At 42.3% G+C, this 25121-nt stretch overlaps 1 protein-coding gene across 1 annotated transcript; it reads right to left on the minus strand.

Moving 5' to 3' along the window:
• Positions 1–2598: 2598 nt before the first annotated feature.
• LOC148018192 (uncharacterized) lies at positions 2599–3833 on the minus strand. Its single transcript, XM_087661554.1, has 3 exons — positions 3756–3833; positions 3187–3458; positions 2599–3103 (listed from the first exon to the last, which is right to left on the minus strand). Exons 1-3 carry the CDS (start codon positions 3831–3833, stop codon positions 2599–2601), a joined length of 855 nt encoding a protein of 284 aa, XP_087517680.1.
• Between the last annotated feature and the right edge of the window lie 21288 nt (positions 3834–25121).

Below are 25121 nucleotides of genomic sequence, written 5' to 3' on the forward strand. Positions count from 1 at the left end.
GTTGGCTGCAAATGGGTGTATAAAATCAAATGTAAGTCTGATGGCAGTGTAGAAAGGTACAAAGCAAGGCTGGTCGCTAAAGGATATGCTCAGCAGTATGGCTTGGATTATGATGAAACATTCAGCCCGGTTGCAAAAATGGCAACCATACGAACTGTTATTGCCTTGGCTGCTGCAAAAGGCTGGAAATTGCAGCAGATGGATGTTAAGAATGCATTCCTCAATGGTGATTTAACAGAGGATGTATACATGGTTCAGCCGGAAAGGTATGAGCACCCTGATTTTCAGCATTATGTGTGCAGGCTGAAAAAGGCACTGTATGGGCTGAAGCAGGCTCCAAGAGCCTGGCATGCTAGGATCAACAGTTACTTGCAGAGTCTTGGATTTGTTGTTGGCAGGGCTGATCACAGCCTGTTTACAAAGAAGACTGACAGTGGCTTGGTAGTGCTGGTCATATATGTTGATGACTTGATAATCACTGGAAATGATGACATGGGAATTCAGCATGCTATGAAGATGCTGAAATCTGAATTTGACATGAAAGATCTGGGAGATCTGAAGTATTTCTTGGGTATTGAGGTCGTACCAGCTGAAAATGGCTTATGGCTGATGCAGAAGCACTATGCCATGGAAATGCTTAAGAAGTATGGCATGGCTGAATGCAAACCACTGGATACACCTTTGGACCAGAATGTAAAGCTAGACATGAACACTGGGGCTGAAGTAGAAGATGTGACTATGTACAGGCAGATGGTCGGCAGTCTGATTTACTTGACCATCACTAGGCCTGACTTGAGCTATGCAGTAGGGCTTATAAGCCAGTTTATGCAAAAGCCGAGAAAGCCGCACTTGGATGCAGTTAGACGCATCATGAGGTATGTTAAGTCCACTGTAGACTATGGGCTGTTCTATGTCAGAGATAAGCCCTTGATACTGATTGGATACACAGATGCAGATTGGGCAGGATGCTCAACTGACAGACGATCTACGAGTGGCTATGCCTTTGGCTTTGGTAGCGGCATGATCAGTTGGAGCAGCAAGAAGCAGCCTACGGTTGCTTTATCTAGTACTGAGGCAGAGTACAGGGGGGCTGCATTGGCAGCATGTGAGATTGCTTGGCTGCTCAAGCTTATGGCTGACTTGGATATTCAGGTTGATGCTCCAGTGAAACTGTTATGTGATAATCTGAGTAGTGTACTCCTGGCCATGAATCCAGTTTACCATGCTAGGACAAAACACATAGAGGTACACTACCACTTTATTCGTGAGATGGTCCTTGTAGGAAAGGTTGATCTTATGCATGTGAGGACTGATGAGCAGGTAGCAGATATCTTTACCAAGTCTCTGGGTAAAGATAAGTTCTGTGGTTTTAGACAGCTACTTGGAGTACATATGCTGTCTTGAGCTTGAGGGGGAGTGTTAGAATATCAAGCTCATTTAGTGTGTGTTGACCGACATGAGCTGGACACAGCTAGTCTAGCCATAGTAGTTAGATAGATTAAATAAGTCGGTGCCTTTGGTGTGAATGGTCTTATGACCGTAGGTTGTATCTTTCACTATTGAGTGTGGTATAAATAATAGAGTGTGAGAGAGGAAGCGGGTTGCTTCACTCTGTCTGTCATCTATCTGCCTCTTTGAATCTGAACATTTTAGACTGCTACACTCTTCCTTTGTTATATTTGTCCCTATATTAACTGGCCACAAAAAAGGAACTATTGGTGATACTATCACTTGTTTTTGCACAACATTTGTATGTGTGACATCATGATTGCAAAACCATATCCATTGTGCAATGGTCTTGTCCTTATAGGCTCTCTCGGACCAAAAGCATGGTGCGACTAGCCCCACTTGCCGACTTTGTAACTTGTTGCTACAACTCTTTCTACCCTCCATACCAAAACATTTTCTCACACAGTTAGGTGGCATCCTTCGTAAAGCCCACTCCTCCTATGCCACTTCTACCTCTTCTACATAAGTCGATATTCTTGTATTTGGCACATTTACTCCACTTTCCACAAGCTTGACTGGTATCTCTTCATTCTCCTCAATATTCTGAATATATATGTCTTCCAACTCACCATCATCAAACTGTATACTTTATAGTCTGCCCCTATTTTTACGTTGCCTTGACTCAATCACGTATCCTAGCTTGTGGGAACTTGCAGCTACTCCAGTTCCCTTCTTTTATCTATGCACAGTCTCCCTATCACCTTGCATTGTGGGCTCCTCATATAAAGGACTGCTAGCTACAACACCTTGCAATGCACGCACAACAAAGGCGGGATTTGGGGATTTCTTTTTGCTAGCATTAGCCATCAAAGAGTCCATTGAAGGCCAAAATCCAATATACCTACCCATGACATAGCCCAACCTCTTTGCACATTGGATATATGCATTCAAAACATCAGTAACACATGCATCATAGAGTGACATCTTTCGTTTTCCACCTTCACCTGCTAACCAGCTAGCATGGATGCTTTCCGACAAGTTTATGCTTGGAATTTGAGCATGTTCCTAGGGAATTTTGTTATCCTATAGAGTAAAATCCAAGAACAAAGTTAGTATCCCTCTCCATTAGTACATTGTGTAGCAATTCTTTTAATGAGCTAAGAAAAACAGTTGACCTACATGAGATTCAATTCTTCCCCAATGGGAAATTCTTTGCTGCCACCATTTTAACCACCTATCCAAAGCCTTAATGTTATCCTTGTTTACATTTTGTGCCCACCAATCTCGGATAGCAGAGGCATGAAGCGATGCATGTTGACTTGTCGTTGCTAGCCTCCATGCTTCACACATTTCAATGTGATGCATTTGTTTATCTATGGTGACTAATTTCTTGGTATGCTTTTGTAAACTTTGCTCCCAATGAAAAAGACAAGAGAGCTCTCTCCCTTCCATTATGTTATGCGATCCTCCATTGTATACAGCCCTTACTGCCAACCAATTTGCACTTGCCTCATCGGACATGAATCCAGCAAAGTTAGGAGGATCATGACCACATTGAATCATGATGAAATTCATATTTTCCCAAAACACGATTTGAGACTCTTCATCCTCCTCTTTAAATTCACATATTGCAATCACCTGCAATGCTCTCATGCTAGTTGATGATTTATACATTAGCATAGTATTTGCTGGCAACAATTCAAATTTAATGTAAGCTATAATAATGTTATCACATACCTAGGATCATAAACAAAACAAGACATGGTTGCCCATCCATGAACCCTATGGGTGTCATTGAAGTGCACCCATGCACTTTGTAGATCTCCAGTTCCTATTCGCCTCATATGATTCACTAAGTCCACCCTTGATGCTGGTCTATTAGTGGACATTTTAAACAAGAAGCACTTCTCCTTGGCATGACCTTGCCCAGGAAATCTACTTCCATGGAAAAATGGAAAGACACAGTGTCTTTGCAAAAGAATTATATTGTCATACCCATCACCAATGACCTGAACTTGATTAGCTCTCTCATGTGAAACAATACCTTTGAATCAGTGTGTTTGCTAGATGGTTATTTCAAATGCAAGGCATACAACATTAGTAAAAAGTAATGAAATGCAAGATTACCCTTTATTCTGCACTAGTGGCATCATTTCTTCTAAAAAATGATTAAGATCCACCTCAATCGCCTCTGATTCATCTTCTTTTGTCAAAGATTCAAACAACATCTATCGAGCAACTAGCATTTGTATTTTTCATGGGCCTCTTTTTTCTATCTTTAGGACTATGCTAACAAGGCTCCGTACCTTTTCAATGGTTGCCCTCTTTGTGCCCTGTTGAACATCGTGAGCATGCTCCCCAACATGGATTGCCAACCGTGTCATTGTAGGGTCTAATGGCAACACATAATAGATTGAGCATCTGCAAATGGCTATACAACTAACAACCTTTTGACAATAGTGACATGTTATCTTGGAGTTTCCCTCACTCGCAGGATAGCCCATGCTCACCCGTCTATCTAAATGACAATGGAAAAAACATCATTGTATTTTCTCTCAATTATGTAGTAAGGACAAGTTACCTTGGGACATTGAAGACTTCCAAGACAATAGCTCAAATGCACTGTGCACTCTATTGCCATATTTGTTTGTCAGGGCTACGACCAAAGGTGACCATCATATTTCTGTTCCATACCCATCATTCGTTTCTTACTTTGTGTAGGTGGAAGCTCAAAAGCAATCATACCATTATACTCACTTGGGAGCTCATCCACCTTTTGCGGAGATCCACAAAGTGCTAGTAAATTTTTCAATCTACATGGCCTAGCTTTCTCCTCAATGAAGGCCACAATGGACTTATCATAGGAAGACACATCCTTGCTTTTGCTACCCACATGCAACTCCACATCAATATTTGTGTCATGCATCCCTATGTGCACACCTCTGTCATTGTATTTAGATTTTGACATTATCACTTGGTCAACATCCTTTCTATCATCTGAGGGTATATCAAGTTACACTGGAGTTGACTTGCTACCAGTACCACCTTTTATTGACTCAATGCTCTCAGATATATACACACAATCACTTGAGTGCATGATGGAGTAGGTGGTTGATAGTGTGCTACTAATCATGTAGTGCACATGCCCTTCATGATCCCATCTTGGAGATACATTAACATTGTTTGCTCCACCTTCATGCTCTACGATGGCTTGCAACCCTTGAAATTTTTGTGTTGGAGGCAATAGATTCTGCAGGTAGTTCTCACTCAAAACAAGCTCTCCATTTCTTAATGAAACCCTATGCTCTATGCAATCACCAACTATTCTCCATGACAAAATGGCAAAACTTGACATGTTGTGCTCTCTGTTGGGTTGGAAATTGATGACAAATAAGACAACTCTATATTGATCTTACAATGTGGATTTGTTAAAGAGAAGGCAACAACTCTTGAATTAAGGAAAGTGCAAAGGAAAAAGGGCATCATAAAGGAAGTCTTGAGAGGGTTTGAATAACATAAAAGTTGTAGTGGGTGGCCATCATTGTAACTTGAGAAGACTAGTTAATGAATTAGTAGAATTATCAAAATTTAAGAGCCACAGAAGGACTATCCATTTATGACACATCATAGAGAACATTTAGTTTTGATGGCTCAATAATTCTAAAACATCATTAGAGTGAGTGAGAGAGATGTAATAAAAATGACATAGAAGGACATTTGGGTTGTTTGCTAGGACATTTTACACACGCATTAGTATGACCCTAGTAATATTATTTCCAAAGCCACCACCAGCTACCTTGGTAGAAAGAGCTCGGTATAATCCTACTTAAGAACGTTTCCTTGCCAAAGAAGATGTCTTTCAACATGAACTCTTGATTTTTCACTGTCTGACTCTCACTCTCGCTCTCACAAAGCTGTGTCCCCCCTCTCTCTCTCAAACCTTGACTGATTCAAGCCAACACACACACACACACACACACACTCTCTCTCTCTCTCTCTCTCTCTCTCTCTCTCTCTCTCTCAATCTCTATGTATGTATTTCTCTCTCACTCAAGATCATGAAGCATTGGGTCATCGAGCTACAAGTCATCATCCTCAAGATTGCAAAGTAGTCAGGTCAACCGTGCACACACAGATCACAAGGGAGGTGTAGAGGTGAACTCACTAAGGATCTTGTCCTTTGCATATGCTTTATACCATCATTTGCGTGCATGCAAAGGATGGGGGGATTACCAACTTGCCTTTTTTTGCACATTATGATCATATAACCATTGTAGCTAAGACAGGTATATAGGCCAGGATACGAGTGTGTGTGTGTGTGCACGTGTAAGTTGTAATGTGTTCGCTTGTCCACTTGTGGGACACATCTTAGTAGCCCATCCGGAGGGGAGTCTAGAAAGTGCCACCTGGCACTCGCAAGGAATGTCACAGGGTTTGCGATCTAGGTCTTCCCGAGTCTGCCTCGAAGCGAAAGTATCCGGCCATTCCCACTTAGGACCGACCTGAAGTCAGGGTTTCTTTCCTATCAGCCAAGTCTCTAGGAAGTAACTAGCGTTGAGCTCCAGATGAACCACTTTGCATAGGAACAACAGAGTCGAAGTGGATTTATGTTGCACTTGGTTCATGGAGAATGGAAAATGAGAGGGATGCGAAGCTCAACCTTTCTTCCCATAAGGCATAGTCCCATTCCGCTCCCCTAAAACAACATAAATCGGGATTACTCTGTTGACTCTAGGTCTTCACAGTCCCGTTATCACGTCTTTTGAAAAAATTTCCCAACTAACTGGGACCACCCTTCCGTAGGACGGACCCAAGTCACGTCCACTACACTTTCCTCGGGTTGCTTAGTTATCTAATTACCTACCACATTATGTTTGACATGCAAAAGCAGCTTCCTTAATTAGTCAATTTAAACACAGGTTCCTTCACACAACTTAGGCACTGACATACAAAAAAAAATGTCAAGAAAGTTCCTTTTTCAAATATCTGATCTTTATTTATCATAGTCTTGGAATACATCAAGTATCTTTCCCGAAGGCTACCCCAGCAATCATTAGGATTGCCACTCCAAGTTTCTCCCGTAGACTAGTACACGGGCCTTGAGATCCCATTTTGAGTCACATCGGCCTCTTGTGTGGGATCCGGAGGCAAGGAATTTACAGCAGAGCCTCCCCTAGCACCCAAGCGTCCTCCTGCTCCAAGCAGCACCCATGAAGAGACCTCTCGTGTGGCAGGTTCGGTCCATGCACCCGGTACGGCTAACAACCCCCTTGTATAGGGTGAGGCAAGCAATCAGAGGTAACTGAACCTGCCTCTCCCTCCAGGCTATTAACTTGAAGCATTAAGTGTTTGGCCTTGGATTAGTTTCTTGAGCAAAGAAGTTCAAACAATGTACCCAAGTGTACAATCACGATCATTTCTGTGGTAGTTCGTACGACCAACTGCTAAGGTGTGATTCCTTCTTTTCGAATACTCCCAGTATTCACTCTTGGATCATTCGCGACTTGGCGATATTCCAAGGGCTTGGCAAGCTAGGTTGCTTGTTTACCCTTTTTCTGTGGGTTAGGGTTTATACCCTACCATCCCCAATTATCATTACCTTAGGTCTCCTTGTACTATAGTCAAATAGACCTTGGACAACCCCGTCATCCTCGGTTGGTCAATTTGCTTCTTGGCAATTCACAATTTCCCTAAGTTTGACAAATCGGTCCCCAAGAGAGAGAGTTGTAGTAGGGCGACTACTCGACTTCTTAACAAATCTAACTTGTAATTAGATCTCGCCTTCCTTGGCCTAAGATGTAGTAGTAGCATCTAATGATTTAGTTGCAATAGCATATGACCTTGCAGACTAGTTGCACGAGATAGGTAGCAGTGCCTATCTTGAGGAATTATGTCCCTTTGCTTGTCGATATTACTAGTATTCGTGTCCTAAGGCCTGGTACCCTCTCTTACTCGCAACATAGAATGATCTAAGTATGAGAACGCCGGATTAACTCTGCAAGCGCAATATTAAGCAACATTTAACTTAACCTATCTTTCATATTGAATGTAACTATCATTTCCTGCGTATTGCATCCTATATGCTTTTCATCAAATGAAATATAATCCTTTTTCCATTCATACATCTACTTATGCATGCAAGTTATGCTACATAAATTTATAATGCTATAAAAACATAATCTTTCTTTTTCCCATGCAAATCACGTGAATAAGAATGTAGTTGCTTATGCAAATTCTAAATAAAATATAACTCTTTTACTCCTCTCCATAGCAACTATCTATTCTTTAATTAAACATCCTTCTATGAATTAACCTATTTACGGTCGTCACAAGGGATTTTTATTGCACAAATGCATAATTCATTTCTTCCAATGTAAATTTCCCAATGCAAACCTTCCAATGCACAAGAACATTGCAATTTATATTCAACCTATATGCGAGATGCAACTAGGACATTATTGCATAAGTGCATCTTTTAACACATGAACCATATATTCAAAAATGCAACAACCTCTCATCATGATGGTGCGAGAAATATAAGTACCTTGTCATGCGATTTAAAACTTTTTCGAACATTCCTATGATCTTTTTTTTAAAAACACAACGTTCTAATTAAGTTTTCCCTATGCGAATTTATACTTAATGCACCCATATCATGCGGAAACGAAAAGGGTGAATTTGATGGAACCTAAACATCTGCGGGAGGGGTATTATCAATTCTTGCTCTTCGGGTGGGGACTCCTACATGTGCTTCTCTTACTCCCGCGTGTGCTCCTCTTGTGTGGCACTTTGGGGCCATCGCAATTGGGACTTGGGAATAAGTCAGGGGGCAGGTGGAGGGTGTGCTGAAATTCTCCGCAAACTGGCAGTCCTTCCTTCCCACAAGGGAACTCCCTTCACAAACGAGTTGTGTCCTTCCACGGTCGGCAGGTGAAACACCCCTAGGAAGATTTTTTTGTGGAAGCTTCTTAAGAAGATTTTTTAATTTCTTGTTTTCTGACAGGGGGCCTTGACAGCATTGTGATGGAGAAGAAAATGATGATGATGAGGGTGGCGGCGGTCCTGGTAGCTTGGCAGCGTTCAGGCGGAGTAGGGGGTGGCGTTGCGTGTCAGGAGAAGGGGGGCGTGACGTGTAGGCAGAGTAGGGGTGGCGTTGCGTGTCAAGCGGGGGGGGCATGACATGTAGGCAGAGCAGGGGGTTCTCATGGTGGAGGCACGGGCGAGATGTTACATCCTCTCCCCCTTAGAGGAATCGAGATGTCCTCATCTCAAGAAGACCTGGGGGTATTGTTGGTTGAGAGTATTTTCATCCATCTAGGTGGCATCCTCTTCGGGATAATCTTTCCATTGGATGAGGTATTCTCTTAAGGTCCTTGATCTCAAATGCCTCTCCCTAACATCTAGGATTCTATCAGGCCCTAGCTTAAGGACTCCTTGGCTAGGCATTACAATTTGCTAATCATCAAGTACATGATTCAGATTAGGTAGATACTTTTTCAATACACTAACGTGGAATACATTATGAATCTTTAGAGTTACGGGTAGCTGTAGTCTATAAGCATTAGGCCCTAGGCACTTGATGATCTTATAAGGTCCACAATACCTCGGACTTAGCTTATTGTACTCTCCCAAGGACAGTGAACTCTTTTTAGGGCATACACGGATGAAGACCATATCACCTTCGACGAAGGATCTGTCTTGCTGTTTCAAGTCAGCGTAGGTATTCTGTCTATCCTTGGTAGCTTGAATGTCTTGTCTTATTGATTTGATTTGATCATCCATGTCTTCCAGCATCTATCTTGAAGCTTCTACCCTCAAAGTTGGATCTGAGAAGTTCAAAGGGGTACGACAATCATGCCCATACAATACTTGAAAATGGGTCATCTAAATACTCCGTTGGTAAGAAGCATTGTAAGCAGACTCAACCAGTGGTAAGTATTAAATCCACTTTTTGGGTTCGCGACAGCAGTATGCCCTAAGAATATCTTCAGTGACTTGATTGACTCGTTCTGTTTGACCATTAGTTTGGGGATGGTAAGTTGTGTTGAAACAGAGTTGAGTTCCAATAGCCTCAAAGATAGCCCTCCAAAAGTGTGATGTGAAAAGAGAGTCACGATCACTAATGATTCTTCTGGGTAACCCATGAAGTTTTAATATTTCCTTGATGAATAATCTTGCGATGTCTGAAGCTTTATAGTTCGTCTTGACAGGGATGAGATATGCGACCTTGGTGAGCATATCTACTACAACCAAAATAGAGTTATATCCTCCCTAAACTTGGGGTAAGCCAACAATAAAGCCCATACTAATAAACTCCCATTTTATTTGTGGAATGTCAAGTGGTTGCAATTTCCCAGGCATTTTAACATGTTTTGTCTTAATACGTTGACAAGACAAACATCCGTGACATATTTGAGTACGTCTCCCTTGAGCCTTTCCCAAAAATAGCTCTTCCTGACCGTGTTAAGGGTCTTGGCATAACCAGGATGCCCTGAGAAAGGGGAGTCATGGGCTTTCCAAAGTATCTTCTGCTTGAGAGTTTGGCTTGCAAGGATACATAATCTTTCCCTAAAGTAGACAAGTCCATTACTGATGGAGAATTCTTGATACTTTGTCTTTAGCTTCGGGTCTTGATCCTTGATGGGGATCTCCCTTAGCATTTTCCGATAGACTGGGTCATGATATGCCCCTTCTTTTGCTAGCTCAAGAATCGGGTTGTTTGGCATTGATACCTTTGTGGCTAGAGACCTTGTTGTTGATGGATCTTGCAAAATGAGAGAATTTAGAAATGCCTTGCGATTGAGTGCATCGACAACTACATTCTCTTTTCCAAGCCTATATTTGATTTCAAAATCATATTCTTCCAGCACTTCGATCCATTGAGTAAGGAAAATTTGTTACCTAGCAAGTAATGTCTCCAAATTTTGAGAGCATGGATGACAACCAACAGCTCCAGGTCGTGGGTAGCATAATTCCTTTCATGGCTCTTCAATTTTCTTGAAGAATATGCTACGGGATGACCTTCTTGCATAAGTACACATCCTAAAGCAAGTGCGCTAGCATCAGTTACCGCTTCAAAATACTTACTAAGATCGGGAAGTTTCAGGATGGGTGCTGATACTAAGCTTTGCCTTAGTTTGTCAAAGCTGGTTTGTTCAGCAGGTGACCATACAATTGCTACTTGCTTCTTTAATAGATCAGTCAGAGGAGCTGCAATCAAAGCATAATCTTTGATGAAAATTCTGTACCACCCTTTCAACCCAAGAAAAATACATATTTCTTTGTGGTGTTGGCCATTCCAGAACGTCTCTGGATCTGAAATTTCTTCTGCTGATACAATGAATCCCAGATATTCAATATGTCGCTTGAAAAATGCGCACTTCTTATTCTTGGCATAAAGCTTGTGTGCTCTCATTGTTTCAAGAACAATGCGAAGCTGGGGTTCATGGTCCTTTCCCTGTTTTGAGTAGACTAGGGTATCGTCAAAAAAGACGAGTACGAAGTCATCAAGATAGTGCCTAAAGATATAATGAATTAACCTGTTGAAGGTAGCAGGAGCATTCGTTAGCCCGAATGACATCACTAGGAATTCGAAGTGTCCATACCTTGTACTGAATGCAGTCTTCGGGATATCTTCTTCTTTGATCCTTATCTGATAATATCCAGATTTGAGATCTATCTTTGAGAAGATCTTTGCCCCTTGAAGACGATTAAGTAATTCATCTATTCTTGGAATGGGATATTTATTTTTGATGGTTGCTTGATTCAACCCTTTGTAGTCAATGCATAGGCGAAGTGTTCCATCTTTCTTCTTTTGGAACAACACTGGAGCTCCCCATGGTGAACTGCTAGGACGGATGTAGCCTTGATCTAACAGTTGCTTGAGTTGCTCTTTCAGTTCAATAGCTTCCGGGATGGATATTTTATATGGTCTCTTTGCGACCGGTGCAGGTCCTGGCACAAGTTTGATTTCGTGGTCGACTTCCCTTTGGGTAGGAAGTTCCGTCAGATCTTCAGGGAATACGTCTATGTATTCCTTTAACCATGAAGGTTCTTCTCTAGATTTTTGATTCTGATCTAGCCTATTCATCTTAATTAGATAGACAGGTAGACATTTTTGAACACCTTTTATTATCCATGTTGCTTTTTCCAACTCTATTTTTGGCTTACCAGCCTCACCTTGAGTCGTGACTAGTTCGCCTTCAGAATTGTGGAAGGAGACTTGGCCCTTCCCACAGTGGATATGGGCATCATTGGGTATTAGCCAATCCATTCCGAGTAAACATTCATGGACACCTAGGTTCATTACCCTGAATCTCACAGAAGTTGGCTTTCCACCCAGTAGAAATTTCACCTTAACAGTTTGCCTAGTACAAGTAAAATAGGTGCGTCTATTGTGGCTATCCCTAATCTTTTTGCATAGATTGGCAAAATGAAGGAATGTGTACTGCCACAGTCAATCAAGGTTTTGAAGTTTTTACCTTGATATTCTGATGGAGTTTGAATCACCCAGAATTGGCGATTTGGACCCTTCTTGTGAAGAGTGGCGTGAACCGTTGCCCTCTCAATGTCAGCATCCATGGATGGATCTTCTTCATTGTCCCGCTCCTTGGTGGAAACATTGGAGGTTCTCCTTCCGGCCATAACGGTGGTTCCTTGGCCATGAATGGCTCTATTTTGACCTTGGAATTGCCCTTGGCGATGCCCTCTGCCAAGCTTGGGACACTCCCTCTTGAAGTGTCCTGGCTCATTGCAATGGAAGCAATGTGGGTTGCGATCATTGCTTTGTGTTGGAACAAAGTTGTTGATAGCATTGACTCTAGCTTTCTTTCTTTGGCCTTGTTTCTGACCCTGTGCTTTCTTAGTTTGAGCCTTAGTTATGCCCTTATTTTGATCCTTGTAAGGGCAAATCCTGTTGTTCCTTAGTTTGGTCTGCACATCATGTATTATTGGAGCAGCTCGAATGAGTGCATCTTGTAGGTCCGTTGGTGGGCGCATTGATTCCAATCGCATGTTTATGGGTGGATCCAACCCAATACAGAATTTTGGCACCTATTGTGTCATATCCATTGGGGTGCATACTTTAGGAGTGAGACAAACTTCGAATAATATGCTTCAAGGGATAATCCTAGCTACTTCAAGTCATAGAATTCATTCATCTTTTGTGTGCGGTAGGCAGGTGGCAGTTATCTCCCTCGCAGAGCTTCCTTAAGCCTATCCCAAGTGACTGTCCCCTCCGAGATTGCTTTGTCTCTGCACCACTGCTTCCACCAAAGTCTCGCTTCGCCTATTAGCTTAAGTTTGGCGAGCATGGCTTGGTTAGCAGGTGCAGTTCCTGTTGCCTCAAAATAGTCCTCCATGGACTCAATCCAGATCTCGGCGTCGGCTTGAACAGTCCTTCCCTTGCCATCAAACTCGAGTGGCTTAATTTGTTTGAGAAGGAATTTCTTCTCTTAAGCCATAGCTGGACTTAGTGCAGGAGTCGGATTTGGAACCTGCGCTTGGGGTTGCGTCTGAACAATAAGATTCTTTATGTTAACATCTTATCATACGTTCTCATATTACGTTAATATGACTAGCACAGCTTTTTAGCTAAGTGATTTAATCACTTAACACCTTAGTTAACATTTATGATCAAGATGGACAATTGTAAAAAGTCTTATTTATTCATGAAGGCATAACCCCTTGAGTACATTTATTTTGGATAAGTAGGATAGAATGATTGATACATCAGTTTGGGAAAAGTAGGATTGTGTTACAATCGGCTACAAGGACGGAATAATAATATGGAGTGGGATCATGGATTTTCAAGAAACGGTAAGTCATAGAAAGCGATTCAAGTTGGCTTGAAGGTATGGGAGTCAGTGGGCTGCTATGTAGTATATTCCTGAGTCTCCCATCCATCTCGGCTCCGCATACAAGGGCAAATGATTATAGATGCGGTTCAAAATATTCATCATGCCAAGCCTCTGATGATAATTCCAAGCTTGCATTGTAGTCATGAATATGACATGGAACACCAAGAACTTGCTCCATGCTTCGTGACTCTGCAACCCAACATCCATAAGTGAGTAAAGAAATGTTTTCAATAGAAAACACTGCTCTATTCTACTCACCCTCCCTTGTTTACCCCCTTATTCCCTTTATTTTCCTCCATTAAGTTCCCTTATAATCTTTAGATCTCACTGGTTCGCTCTGATACCAACTGTAACGTGTCCACTTGTGGGACATGTCTTAGCAGCCCATCGGGAGGGGAGTCTAGAAAGCACCACCTGGCACTTGCAAGGAATTTCACAAGGTTTGTGATCTAGGTCTTCCGGAGTTTTCCCCGAAGCGGAAGTATTCGGCCATTCCCACTTAGGACCGACCTGAAGTCAGGGTTTCTTTCCTATCAGCCAAGTCTTTAGGAAGTAGTTAGCATCGAGCTCCAGATGAACCACTTTGCATAGGAACAACAGAGTCGAAGTGGATTTATGCTGCACTTGGTTCATGGAGAATGGAAATCGAGAGGGATGCAAAGCTCAACCTTTCTTCCCATAAGGCATAGTCCCATTCTGCTCCCCTAAAACAGCATAAATCAGGATTCTAACTCTACTGACTCTAGCTCTTCACAGTCTCATTATCACATCTTTTGAGAAAAGTTCCCAGCTAACCGGGACCACCCTTCCGTAGGATGGACCCAAGTCACGTCCACCGCACTTTCCTCGGGTTGCTTAGTTATCTAATTACCTACCACATTATGTTTGACATGCAAAAGCAGCTTCCTTAATTAGTCAATTTAAACACAGGTTCCTTCACGTAACTTAGGCAACTGACATACAAAAAACAATGTCAAGCAAGTTCCTTTTTCAAATATCTAATCTTTATTTATCATAGTCTTGGAATACATCAAGTATCTTGCTCGAAGGCTACCCTAGTAATCATCAGGATTGCCACTCCAAGTTTCACCCGTAGACTAGTACACGGGCCTTGAGATCCCATCTTGAGTCACATTGGCCTCTTGTGTGGGATTCGAAGGCAAGGAATTACAGCCAAAGCCTCCCCTGGCACCCAAGCGTTCTCTCGCTCCAAGCAACACCCACGAAGAGACCTCTCGCAGCAGGTTCGGTCTATGTACCTGGCGCGGCTAACAACCCCCTTGGATAGGGCGAGGTAGACAGTCGGAGGTAATTGAACCTGCCTCTCCCTCCAGGCTATTAACTTGAAGCATTAAGTGTTTGGCCTTGGATTAGTTCCTTGAGCAAAGAAGTTCAAACAATGTACCTAAGTGTACAATCACGATCATTTCTGTGGTCGTTCGTACGACCAACTGTTAAGGTGTGATTCCTTCTTTCCGAATACTCCCAGCATTCGCTCTTGGATCGTTCGCGACTTGGTGAGATTCCAAGAGCTTGGCAAGCTAGGTTGCTTGTTTACCATTTTTCTTTGGATTAGGGTTTATACCCTACCGTCGCCAATTATCATTACCTTAGGTCTCCTTGTACTATACTCAATTAGATCTTGGACAACCCCGTCGTCCTCGGTTGGTCAATTTGCTTCTTGGCAATTCACAATTTCCCTAAGTTTGACAAATTGGTCCCCAAGAGAGAGAGTTGTAGTAGGGCGACTACTCGACTTCTTAACGAATCTAACTTGTAATTAGATCTCACCTCCCTTGGCCTAATATGTAGTAGTAGCATCTTATGATTTAGTTACAATAGCATATGACTTTGCAGACTAGTTGCACGAGATAGGTAGCAGTGCCTATCTTGAGGAATTATGTCCCTTTGTTTGTCAATATTACTAGTATTCGTGTCCTAAGGAAAGGTACCCTCTCTTACTTGCAACATTGAGAGCGGAGTTTTGATGCCGAGAAGTGCTTAAAAATAGCTAAAAATTATGAATATCAAGGGACAAATATTCAACATCGAAGGCGGCGGCTCGACCTAGGACAATTTTAAGTGTCAAGTGCTTTGAAGACGCCCGTGCAACACTTCCAGATTTTTAGTAATTTTTCCATGTGCCTGTGTGAGTCAGGGAAGCTGTCGGCCAGTCCAGGATGTCGAGGCGGACGCCCAGGATTTTTCGGAACGCGATTCAGACATCGTATGGGAGAAAGGCCGGGAAAAGGGCCAGAATTGAAAGGGTGGCCAAGGAGGGGGCCAAAGGGGGTGCCTCTTGGGACCCCCTACCCCCAAATTCAACGAAAAAGGAGGAGGGCGTGTCATGAAGATCAGCGCGCGAGCGCAGGAAAAAAACGGTGCCCCCCCCAAAAAAACGATTTCATGGCTGAAAAGAAGCCATAGCAATGACATCAAAGGGCTGATCCACTATTCCTTCGCTCCTATCGTGAGAGAGAGAAAATCAGTCTTTCTCTCTCCTCCCTCTCTCTCCTCTAAGGGCAGATTCGTGCGGTGAAGAAAAAGAAGAAGAATGGATGACGGATGGTTGTCCAATGAAGACTGGATTGCTCCGTGGTTCAAGAGGAATGAAGATTGCTGATTGTGGGTCGTCATGAGCATTAATGGCGGCTGGAAATCAGTCCCGCAATGAGGCATAAAAACCCGCAACCCGAAAATACAATTGGTAATGCGTTTTTATAAGAAAATTTGATTCTTTATGCTATTTGATATATGAGACATCGTTCATATGGGCTATAAATTGATAATAATGTTGTTTGCAATGTCTTCCAACTATTTGAAATCAGAAAACCAGAAAATCATGAGCCGTATGGCCGAAAACAATAAAATAAAACATGTAAAGCACGCGAAATAGGGGAAAATTGGGTGTTTTTGATATATAAATGGAAAATATAATGAGACACACCAACTAAAGTTGTGTTTTTGCTGTAAATGAACCTAAGGGCCATAGCCCACAACTCATTTTGCATTTTTAATTATTTAATATTGTGAAAAATACAAGAAAATAGGGAAAATGGGTAAAAATAAGGGAAAAATAGGTTTTGAGTGTGCAAAAAATACTAAAAAAATAAGATTCATGTTTGTGCATGTATGGGGGGGTTTGAAGTATGCAACAAAAAACATGGAAAAATATTACCCTAAACCTATGCATCGTGCACAATCTAAATGGCGAGGGGATAGAGAGAATGAGAGTGGTGTTTAAGTGCTGAGAGAAAGGAAAGGCTGATTGTTTTCATCTATGCATATCATATAGATCGATCGTTAATTTAAAATAAGGATCTAGTAGCACGAGGTCTCCTCGGTGCTAGGTTCGTGCAACGTAGCAATTACGCGTTAGAGAAATTCATTGAAAGAATGCTTTTGCACTAAGCACAATGCTGATTTTTCTTTGTTTGAGCACATGGACATTCACAATTTGCATGAAGCATAAAATGATAAAAGGTATCAGACAATACCTCTTGGATGCATAGCACACGTAGTCTCTAGATCGTGACCAACGTTGAGTGAGTAAGGTTGTCCCAAGCTGTAGGCTAGGTGTTGGGTCTAGGGGGAAAGTAAAGTGAGGTATGGTATATCCTGGAACGAAATAATTGGTACCTTGAGAGGACTATGTGCGAAGTGTTATATATGTTTAGCGACGTATCGAGGGGCCAATCCCCAAGATGTAGGAGAGTCGCAGTGAGGTAGCCGCAGTCAGCCGTGGGAGGACCTCCTATGTTTGTACTTCTTGCCATTTGGCAATGTGCTGGGACTCCCTCTGAGGAGTGTTAATTGGGTTAGAGTTGGACTATGAGACGTGATACAAACACAAGATGTTTAGGAAGGCAATGTATGTGTCATCAACGCTCCTAGCCGCGAGGCCATGGGGTTATTGAGCGCATGATAGAGGCCGCTAGTACATGAGCCAGTGCCGGCCCGTTTTATTCCATCAGTGGTGCATCTGCCGAGAGCCACTTATAAGTGGTGGTTTTCGGATCTAGGGTTTCTAGGGAGCAAAAGGAAGTTGGTTTATGTCCTCTGACAAGGACCGTCAAGCCGAAATCCAAAAAGCCGAACGTGCTGAGAGGGCTAGACGGCGGTTAGAGATCGTGAGCCGTTATTCTCCTCAAAGGAGTAGCCCAGTATGTATACGAAGCAGTGGTCTTAGTCATTTAACTACTCCACCTATTCCATTAGGGGCAGGAGGAAGCATAAGTTCTTCCTCTTCTCCACCAAGTCTACCCACTTTAAGTGGGGGTGTGAATCCGTCACTTCAAGCTCCTATTGCTAATCCGATTGTCACCACGGCATAGCCTATTGCGATTCTTGCAGGGACGCCGGATTTACCAGCCTTAGGAGTTCCCTTGCCCATTTTTAATGGGTTAGCGGAAGAGGATGCAGAATTGCACATTTGTGAATTTCAGAGATTGATGTTCAATTATCGCATCCAGGACGAGGGACATCTCATGATGTTCTTCAATATGACGTTAAAAGGAAGGGCTGCGCTATGGTATCACAGCATAGAGTCTGGAACCATAACCACCATTGATCAATTCTATGCAGCTTTCCGAGCGGAATATGCCCCCGAAAGAGGTGGCCAATATTGGTTGCGGGTCTTGAATGTAACACGTCAAGATCCTCACGAGAATGTAAAAGCATATGCCAAGAAGTTGAAAGAAGTATTCCGTAAGTTGCAAACTTACATTCCCATTCCGCCAGCTGCCCAATTGCAATACTTTTTGCATGGGTTAGATTTTAATATCCAAGTACAATTGAGCAGTGTGGCCTTAGCAGATATAGATACTGCTATTACGCGGGCAGAGGGAGTGGAAGCATGATTACAAACGGCCTACTCCTCTTGAATGAATGTTAATGGGGGTTTAGTACCTAGTGGCAATCCAGCATTGACGAACGGAAGTCAAGGGTTGCCTGTGACTAACCCTATTGGGAGAGGGAGTATGGTTTCAAATGTACCTTTACTACCAGCTCCTCCCAGTGTGACTATGCCTATGGCAAGTCAATTGGCTCCATCGAATGTTGGAGGCCAAGTTTCAAATTCGAATGTTGTTCCTGTGGGTCAACAGCTAATGCCAAATCAGATTGTTAGGCCAATGGAACGACGGGTTGACGATTGAGGCTACGAGTCGAGTGCATCTAATGTCCTTGGCGAAGTTAAGGACATGATGAAGCATTATACCGATATGATTTCCGAACAATATCGACAAATATCCGTCGACGTTAATTTCTTAAAGAAGCAACAAAATTTGATAGGGAGTCGACGCCCTGAGGAGGGTGGACCCTCTAGATTTAGTTGTAAATGGTGTGGTGGACAGCACTTCCCCAGAAATTGTCCAAATGTGAAATGTGACATTTGTGGGAAGTCGGGCCATTTAGCTGCTACCTGTTGGAGTAAAATTAGTTCTCTCCAACAAGGGAGTAAACAACCGGGTCTAGTGAATCATAGAGCGCAAGGAAATAACTTGCAGCAGAATGATGCACCTAGGCAAATATTGCAGAGGGGAAAAACAAATATAGAAGAGTTGCCACAAGGCAACAGAGTCAGCCTTATTGAGGCTGTACGAGTTAATGATGCTGAAACCTCTAACTTAAGAGCTGTGACAAGAGGCCAAAAGGCTAAAGAGGTTGGCAAAGATAATACAAAACCGATTGAGGCAAACCCTAAACAAGGGGATAAGGGGATACAAGTCCAAAATCCTAGCATAGAAGGGGGACCGCTAAGACCGGTTGATAAGAAAGTTGACCCTAAAAAGGATGAGGAAGTGCCAGGAAAGAAGGCAAGAGCTAAGAAAGAAGCACCAAAACTGGTCCAAAGACCAAAAGAGAGGATGGTTTGGCGAGAAAAGAGAGCTTTGGCTACTTATCATGACTTTGATTTAGCAAGTTCTCTTTGCGAAGTCAAACCAGATATGAACCTCTTGCAATTGATCAAATTATCTCCAGGAGTACGCAAGGAATTTAAGAAGATCCCGCGTATTGGGTATATTGTGGAACCTCTGGGTATAGCACGAGTAGGGGAAGATTGGCTTGACCATGCTGAAAAGAACTGCCCTAGGGTTCCAGCTTATGTGGATGGAATATTAGTGGAACATGCCATTGTAGACACTGGATCCTCTGTCAATATCATGAGTTCAGAGTTGATGGAGAGGTTGGGTCTAGGCATCCAGAAAGATAGCTCCACCCTTCTGAGAATGGCTGATGATAGTCTAAGACAACTAGAAGCTTGCGTTATTAAGGTCCATGTTACAGTTGCAAGTGTAGAATGTTTCTTGGACTTTAGGGTGATAAGATTTGCAGGACGCCCTAGCTATCGGGTTTTGCTAGGTAGGCCTTGGATCTTACGAACAGACTATCAAGTCGATATACCTGTCGGTCGAGTGGTTCTAGGTCGAGGTGCTAATCGAGTAATAGTCGATGCTTATCCTGAGTCTCCTCAAAGTGAGACAGCTCCTTTATCTTCTACTGAATTAGAGACAGCAGATGATCCATTTGGTAGTGAGACATCATCCAGCGATGAATCTAAAGAGGGGTCCACTACAGAGGATATCTATCAGATAACTCTAAATGAGCCGATAGAGCCGCAAGATAGGATAAGAGATGCGGATGTGATTGAGTGGGACCATGGCACGTCGAATGATTCGCGGCCAATTAAATTAGGATCCATGCTCAGTTCATCAGAAAGGGAGGACTATGTGTCCTTGATTCAAGAATTCTGCGATATCTTTGCTTGGAGTTATGATGAGCTGAGAGGCATTCCTCCCAGCCTGGCTATTCATACTATTCCTGTAAAAGAAGGCACGCATCCTGTGCGTCAGAAGGTAAGGCATATGCCTTTTGAATTAAGGGACGGGCTGTTTGAAAAGTTGCAGAAGTTAAGGAAAGATGGTTTAATCTTCCCTGTACAACACACAGAATGGTGTTCACCAGTGGTTATCAGGAAGAACAAAAATAACCAGATCCGATTATGTGTGGATTTTAGAGAGCTGAATAAGCAGATAGTTAAGGATTACTACCCGTTGCCGTTTATTGACCAGATTTTGGATCAATTAGCGGGTAGGGAGATATATTCATTTATGGATTGCTTTGTAGGATATAACCAGATGGCAATTGTAGAAGAGGACAAGTTGAAAACAACTTTTATTATTGTCTTTGGTACTTTTGCGTACCATGTGATGGCCTTTGGTTTATGAAATGCACCTGGATCGTGGCAACGAACAGTAGACAAGACCTTTGGTGACATCTCCCTAGATGAGTTGAAAGTATTTATCGATGACCTGGGGGCAGCCATTGTAAGGGAAAGGATGTTGAGTATTTTGAGAAAGTGCTTTGAGCGCTGTTGACAATTTTATATCGCTCTTAACCCACGGAAGCGTGTCTTTGGAGTACCTTATGGGCTATTGCTGGGCCATGTGGTCAGTTCAATAGGAATAGCAACTGACCCTGAAAAGATCAAGGTTATATTTGCTATGAGTCCACCATCCACCACGCACTCCGAAAGAGGTGCATAGCTTTCTGTCGTCGATAGGGTACTATCGGAGATTTATAAATGCCTTGGCAGAAAGGACGTTGCCATTAACGAATTTATTATCCTTTAGCTGTTCATTTGAGTGGAGCGACCCTTGTAAGGTAGCTTTTGAAGATGTGAAGCAGGAGCTAGTAAAAGCACCTGTTTTAAAAGCACCTAAAAGAGGCGAGGTGTTCTATATATTTTCAGCAGCCACTATGCATAGTATAAGCTGCTGTTTAGCCCAAATCTGGGAGGAAAAGTGGTATCATCCGATAGCTTTTGCTAGTCGAAAATTGGGCATTTCGGAGATCAATTATACCTACATGGAGAAGGTGTGTCTTGCAATGGTCTTTGGGACTAAGAAATTCAGGCACTACATCCTCTATGAAAAAGTAGTGTTTTATACAAAGGCGGAAGGGCTTAGACTGCTTATGAACAAGCTGCAGCCGCCTGATCGTTTGGCAAAGTGGTTAATCACTTTGCAGGAGTTCGATTATGAGATTAAGAGTAAGCCACCGCGGTTGCAAGGTATTGTGGAATGCCTTGTGGATTTTGGGGAGCCGAAAGAGACTTTGGCTGAAGGAAGTGATATTGAGGAAATGTTTAAAATTGATACAGCTTCTATCCCATCTTGGTATGCTGCTATTATGTATTATTTATCAACAGGAGAGACGGGAGCTAGTTTGTCAAAGTCTGAGAAGAGGAAAATCAAGCAACAGGCTTTGAAGTTTTCCTTGATCGCAGGGACACTATATCGGCAAGGTGTTGATGATATTTATCGCCGATGTGTGATGCCTAACGAGGTTCCTTTTATCTTGGAGGAGTGTCATGACTCTGCATGTGGAGGGCACTTTGCTGGATGGTTGATGGCACAGAAAGTGTTAAGAGCTGGATATTGGTGGCCGTCCATCTTCCAAGATTCTTTTGAGTATGTGTCACAACTCTATAGAAACAGAATTTGTATCCTTTTTCATTAATTTGTCTATATAATGATTTATTAAATTTATTTCCTTTGCACTAATTAGATATAAAGAAAAGTGCATTGGAGCTGGCCACTGATGAGTGGTCACAGGTTATGGTGGACCCACGCGGTGGGTTAGAGAAAAGATAGTTCACACTTCCACCTATATGACCCGATTGGGCGCCTGTGACTAGAACTCACGCATATCAGGGTTAGACTCGCACACAGAAAGGATTGATGCCTTGAAGTGTGGGCTAGATCCACCAGAACAAACAGTTATAATCAACAAGATGGCATGATCATGAAATGCTTGTATAATGTGCACGTGTGGGCTGAAAGCTTGAAATGCACATTTCTTTGCATAGGAAAGTCACATGAAGATTTGGATACCATTTTTGCGATGTACATGGAAAAAGCTTTCATATGACACCCATATTGGGGGGGTCCCTAAATTTTAGGAGATCCCTAAATTTTAGGAGATCCCTAAAATTTAGGAGCCTCGAACTAGCCTAAAAATGCTAGTCCTAAAAAATAGGGATATCATTCTAAAAATAGTAAGTTTTGTACTCTGACTGTGCTTACTAAATTTGGTTGTTTCTATTCTTGACAGTATTCAACCCAAAAAGGAAGGCCATAGAGAAGAGACAAGTGTCAAGACACTTGTCACACAAGTTTCCAAGTGTCCCACCACTTGTCACATCTCATGACATGTGGCTGGACACTTGTCTTGTGCTACTCCACTTTCCCCTTTTGTACTAGCTCTCCCCTCTCCTATAAATAAGAGCTCGTTTTTCTTCATTCATCATCATTTTTCTTTGCTGTAAACTCATGTATAGCACCCATAGATAGCTAGAAACTGGCCCCATCCATCCCCATCATCATCCCCCACTTCTCCATTATCAAATTCCTCCATATTCCCTCTTCTATCACTGTTGTTTTACAGGACAGCAAGCCTGTAAATTCATTACAACACCTCCTTCTCGAGCTCTTTCTTCCATTTTAGCTACAAGAAGCAAGCCCTATCCATGTACTGCTGATCAACGATGGAGAAAGTCTGAATTCCCCTTTTTCTTCTCTCATACTATAAAGAAATCAGTTCTTATCATTGCATAATAGATAATGCATGTGTGTTTGTACATCTTTGCATGATCTTGTGAGAGTGAGAATTACTTCTTCTCACTCTCAGGTTAATTGTAACTGAGCTCTTCCCTAAGGGACTTGGGTTGAGCAGAAATACATTCCTTCAGGTGGGGGGGGGGGGTTGCCCATCTTCAACCCTCAATCTTGTCTCCATTACTTTTACATTTTCATGGCTGTAATTTTGTGAGTAATTTTCATTTTCAGCTTTAAGTGTTCATTCTCTTTTATATTAAATCTCGAAAACAAGCGAATATCATAATTATTAAGCATACTACGTTGTTCGGAGCGTTTATAGTGGTATCAGAGCTTTGGCTCGGTCCTCACCCCCAACACTGGTAGTGCTTACAACTATAAGTTTGTTTGTTTTCAGCCCTTGCATTGAGTGCTTGAGCATTTTTTTTTTCTTTAGTCTCAATGGATCAATCGAGTGCTATCCTTCAAGCCATTCAAAGTCTTAGAGAGGAGAATCAGCAAATTCGTGAGCAACTTCTCAAACTAGAAAAAGTTGAGAATCCCAAAGAATTCAAGGAAAGAAGCCCATCTACTTCAAGGAGACAAAGCCATACCAATGAAAGGAGCCGATCAAGAAGTCCAACTACTTCTAAGAGGCAGTCCCATTCTACTTCAAGACAAAGAAAGAGATCGCGTCGAAGCTCATCCTCTTCTTCAAAGTCATCTGGCGCCTTTTCTGATGGATCCTCTTCTAGTAATGAAGAGTCACACCCTTCTCGTGGAAGACCTCATCATCGTCAAAGGCGTCGACATTCTTCACCCTCGTCTCCATCTTCATCCCCATCAAGCACTTCATCATCTTCAACCTCAAGATCCGAGCATGGACAAATCACTATCTCAACTTGAAAAGAAGATCAAGTTCAGTATGTATGATGGTTCCCAAAATCCTGATCTTCTTCTGAAGTTTATTCGTCAATTTCAAATTTTGTATGGTCGTGACAAGTATAAAGAAAAAGAAAAGATTAAGTTTGCAGCTTTACATTTAACCGACTTAGCCCATACTTGGTGGACGGGGTTGGAATATGATCATGCTGCCCCAAAATCATGGCGGTCCTTTGTTCGCCTGATACAAAGCCAATTTCTTCCTGTTCATTTCAAAAGAGATGTAAAAAGGGAATGGGATCGGCTTTGGCAAAGGAAAAATGAGTCACTTGGTGACTATACCAAGAGATTTTGGGAGCTACTTTTGAAGGTCCAACATTTCAAGAAGATCAGCAGTTCGAAAAAGCTTAGGAAGTTTCAAGGAGGTTTGCATTTTAAACTTCGTACTGCTCTTAATCATTATCATTGTTCTAGTCTCATGGAACTCATTGACCATGCTGAGACATGGGAAATGGAGCACAATGGTAACAAATCATTCCAAAAGAATGATAAGAAGAGAGTAGCTGATGATGAGGAGTATTCAGCCCCAAATGAAGGACAAAAACAGTGGCAAAAGCAGCCATCAAATCAAAAGAAGATGAAGCCCTATGCACCTCCTAATGCTCCTCAATTTTGCTCCAATCTATACCCACAAGCAAAGTAATTTTCCGAAGAAGAAAAGCAACGCTTCATGAAAGAAGGGAAGTGCTTTAAATGTGGAAAAACAGGCCACATAGCGAAGTAATGTCCAAACAAGGGACAAAGCAAGGTTTCTGACAACAAGCCTAAGTCGCCAGTGAAAATCAATGCTATCAGTGATGTAGTTGCAAACACAACTCACACTCCAGAGACGCGCAAATTATTAAAAGCTTGGGGACAGTTGCAAGGTAAGCAAGCACTATTCTTGATAGATCTTGGGGCGAATGAAAATATCATTTCCTTGCAATTAGCTAAAGAGCTTGGATTAAAGAATGAAGAGATGGACACTCCGGCAGAAGTTCGCCAAGCTTTAAATGCCGATGAAGGTGACACAGTGAAGACTGTGATACCCTACATTGGCAATCTCAAGTTTCAAATTCAAGGCTACAGTGACGAAGATACCTTCTGTATCAGAGACCTTGATGGTTGCGATGTGATTCTTGGCATGCCCTGGAATCATAGAGTAGATTCAACCATCTTCTCTCAGAAAAAGAAGGTAGAACTCACCAACAAAGGCAAGAAGTACGAGATCCAAGCTAGAGTTTCTGGAGACACCATACCTATGGTAAGCCATATGCAAGTATCTAGAGCAATT

Source organism: Lygodium microphyllum, chromosome 21 (genome assembly GCF_053477565.2).
Source record: "Lygodium microphyllum isolate KBCC chromosome 21, Lygodium_microphyllum_v1.1.10, whole genome shotgun sequence".
In the NCBI taxonomy this organism is placed as follows: domain Eukaryota; kingdom Viridiplantae; phylum Streptophyta; class Polypodiopsida; order Schizaeales; family Lygodiaceae; genus Lygodium; species Lygodium microphyllum.

Excerpts from the sequence above, each read along its gene's own strand:
- LOC148018192 (XM_087661554.1), bottom strand. The coding sequence starts at position 3,833 with ATGACACGGTTGGCAATCCATGTTGGGGAGCATGCTCACGATGTTCAA. Across the intron at positions 3,459-3,755 it reads AGAGGGCAACCATTGAAAAG|GTCATTGGTGATGGGTATGA; the intron begins GTACGGAGCCTT and ends AATCAAGTTCAG. Across the intron at positions 3,104-3,186 it reads TGTTTTGTTTATGATCCTAG|CATGAGAGCATTGCAGGTGA; the intron begins GTATGTGATAAC and ends ATCATCAACTAG.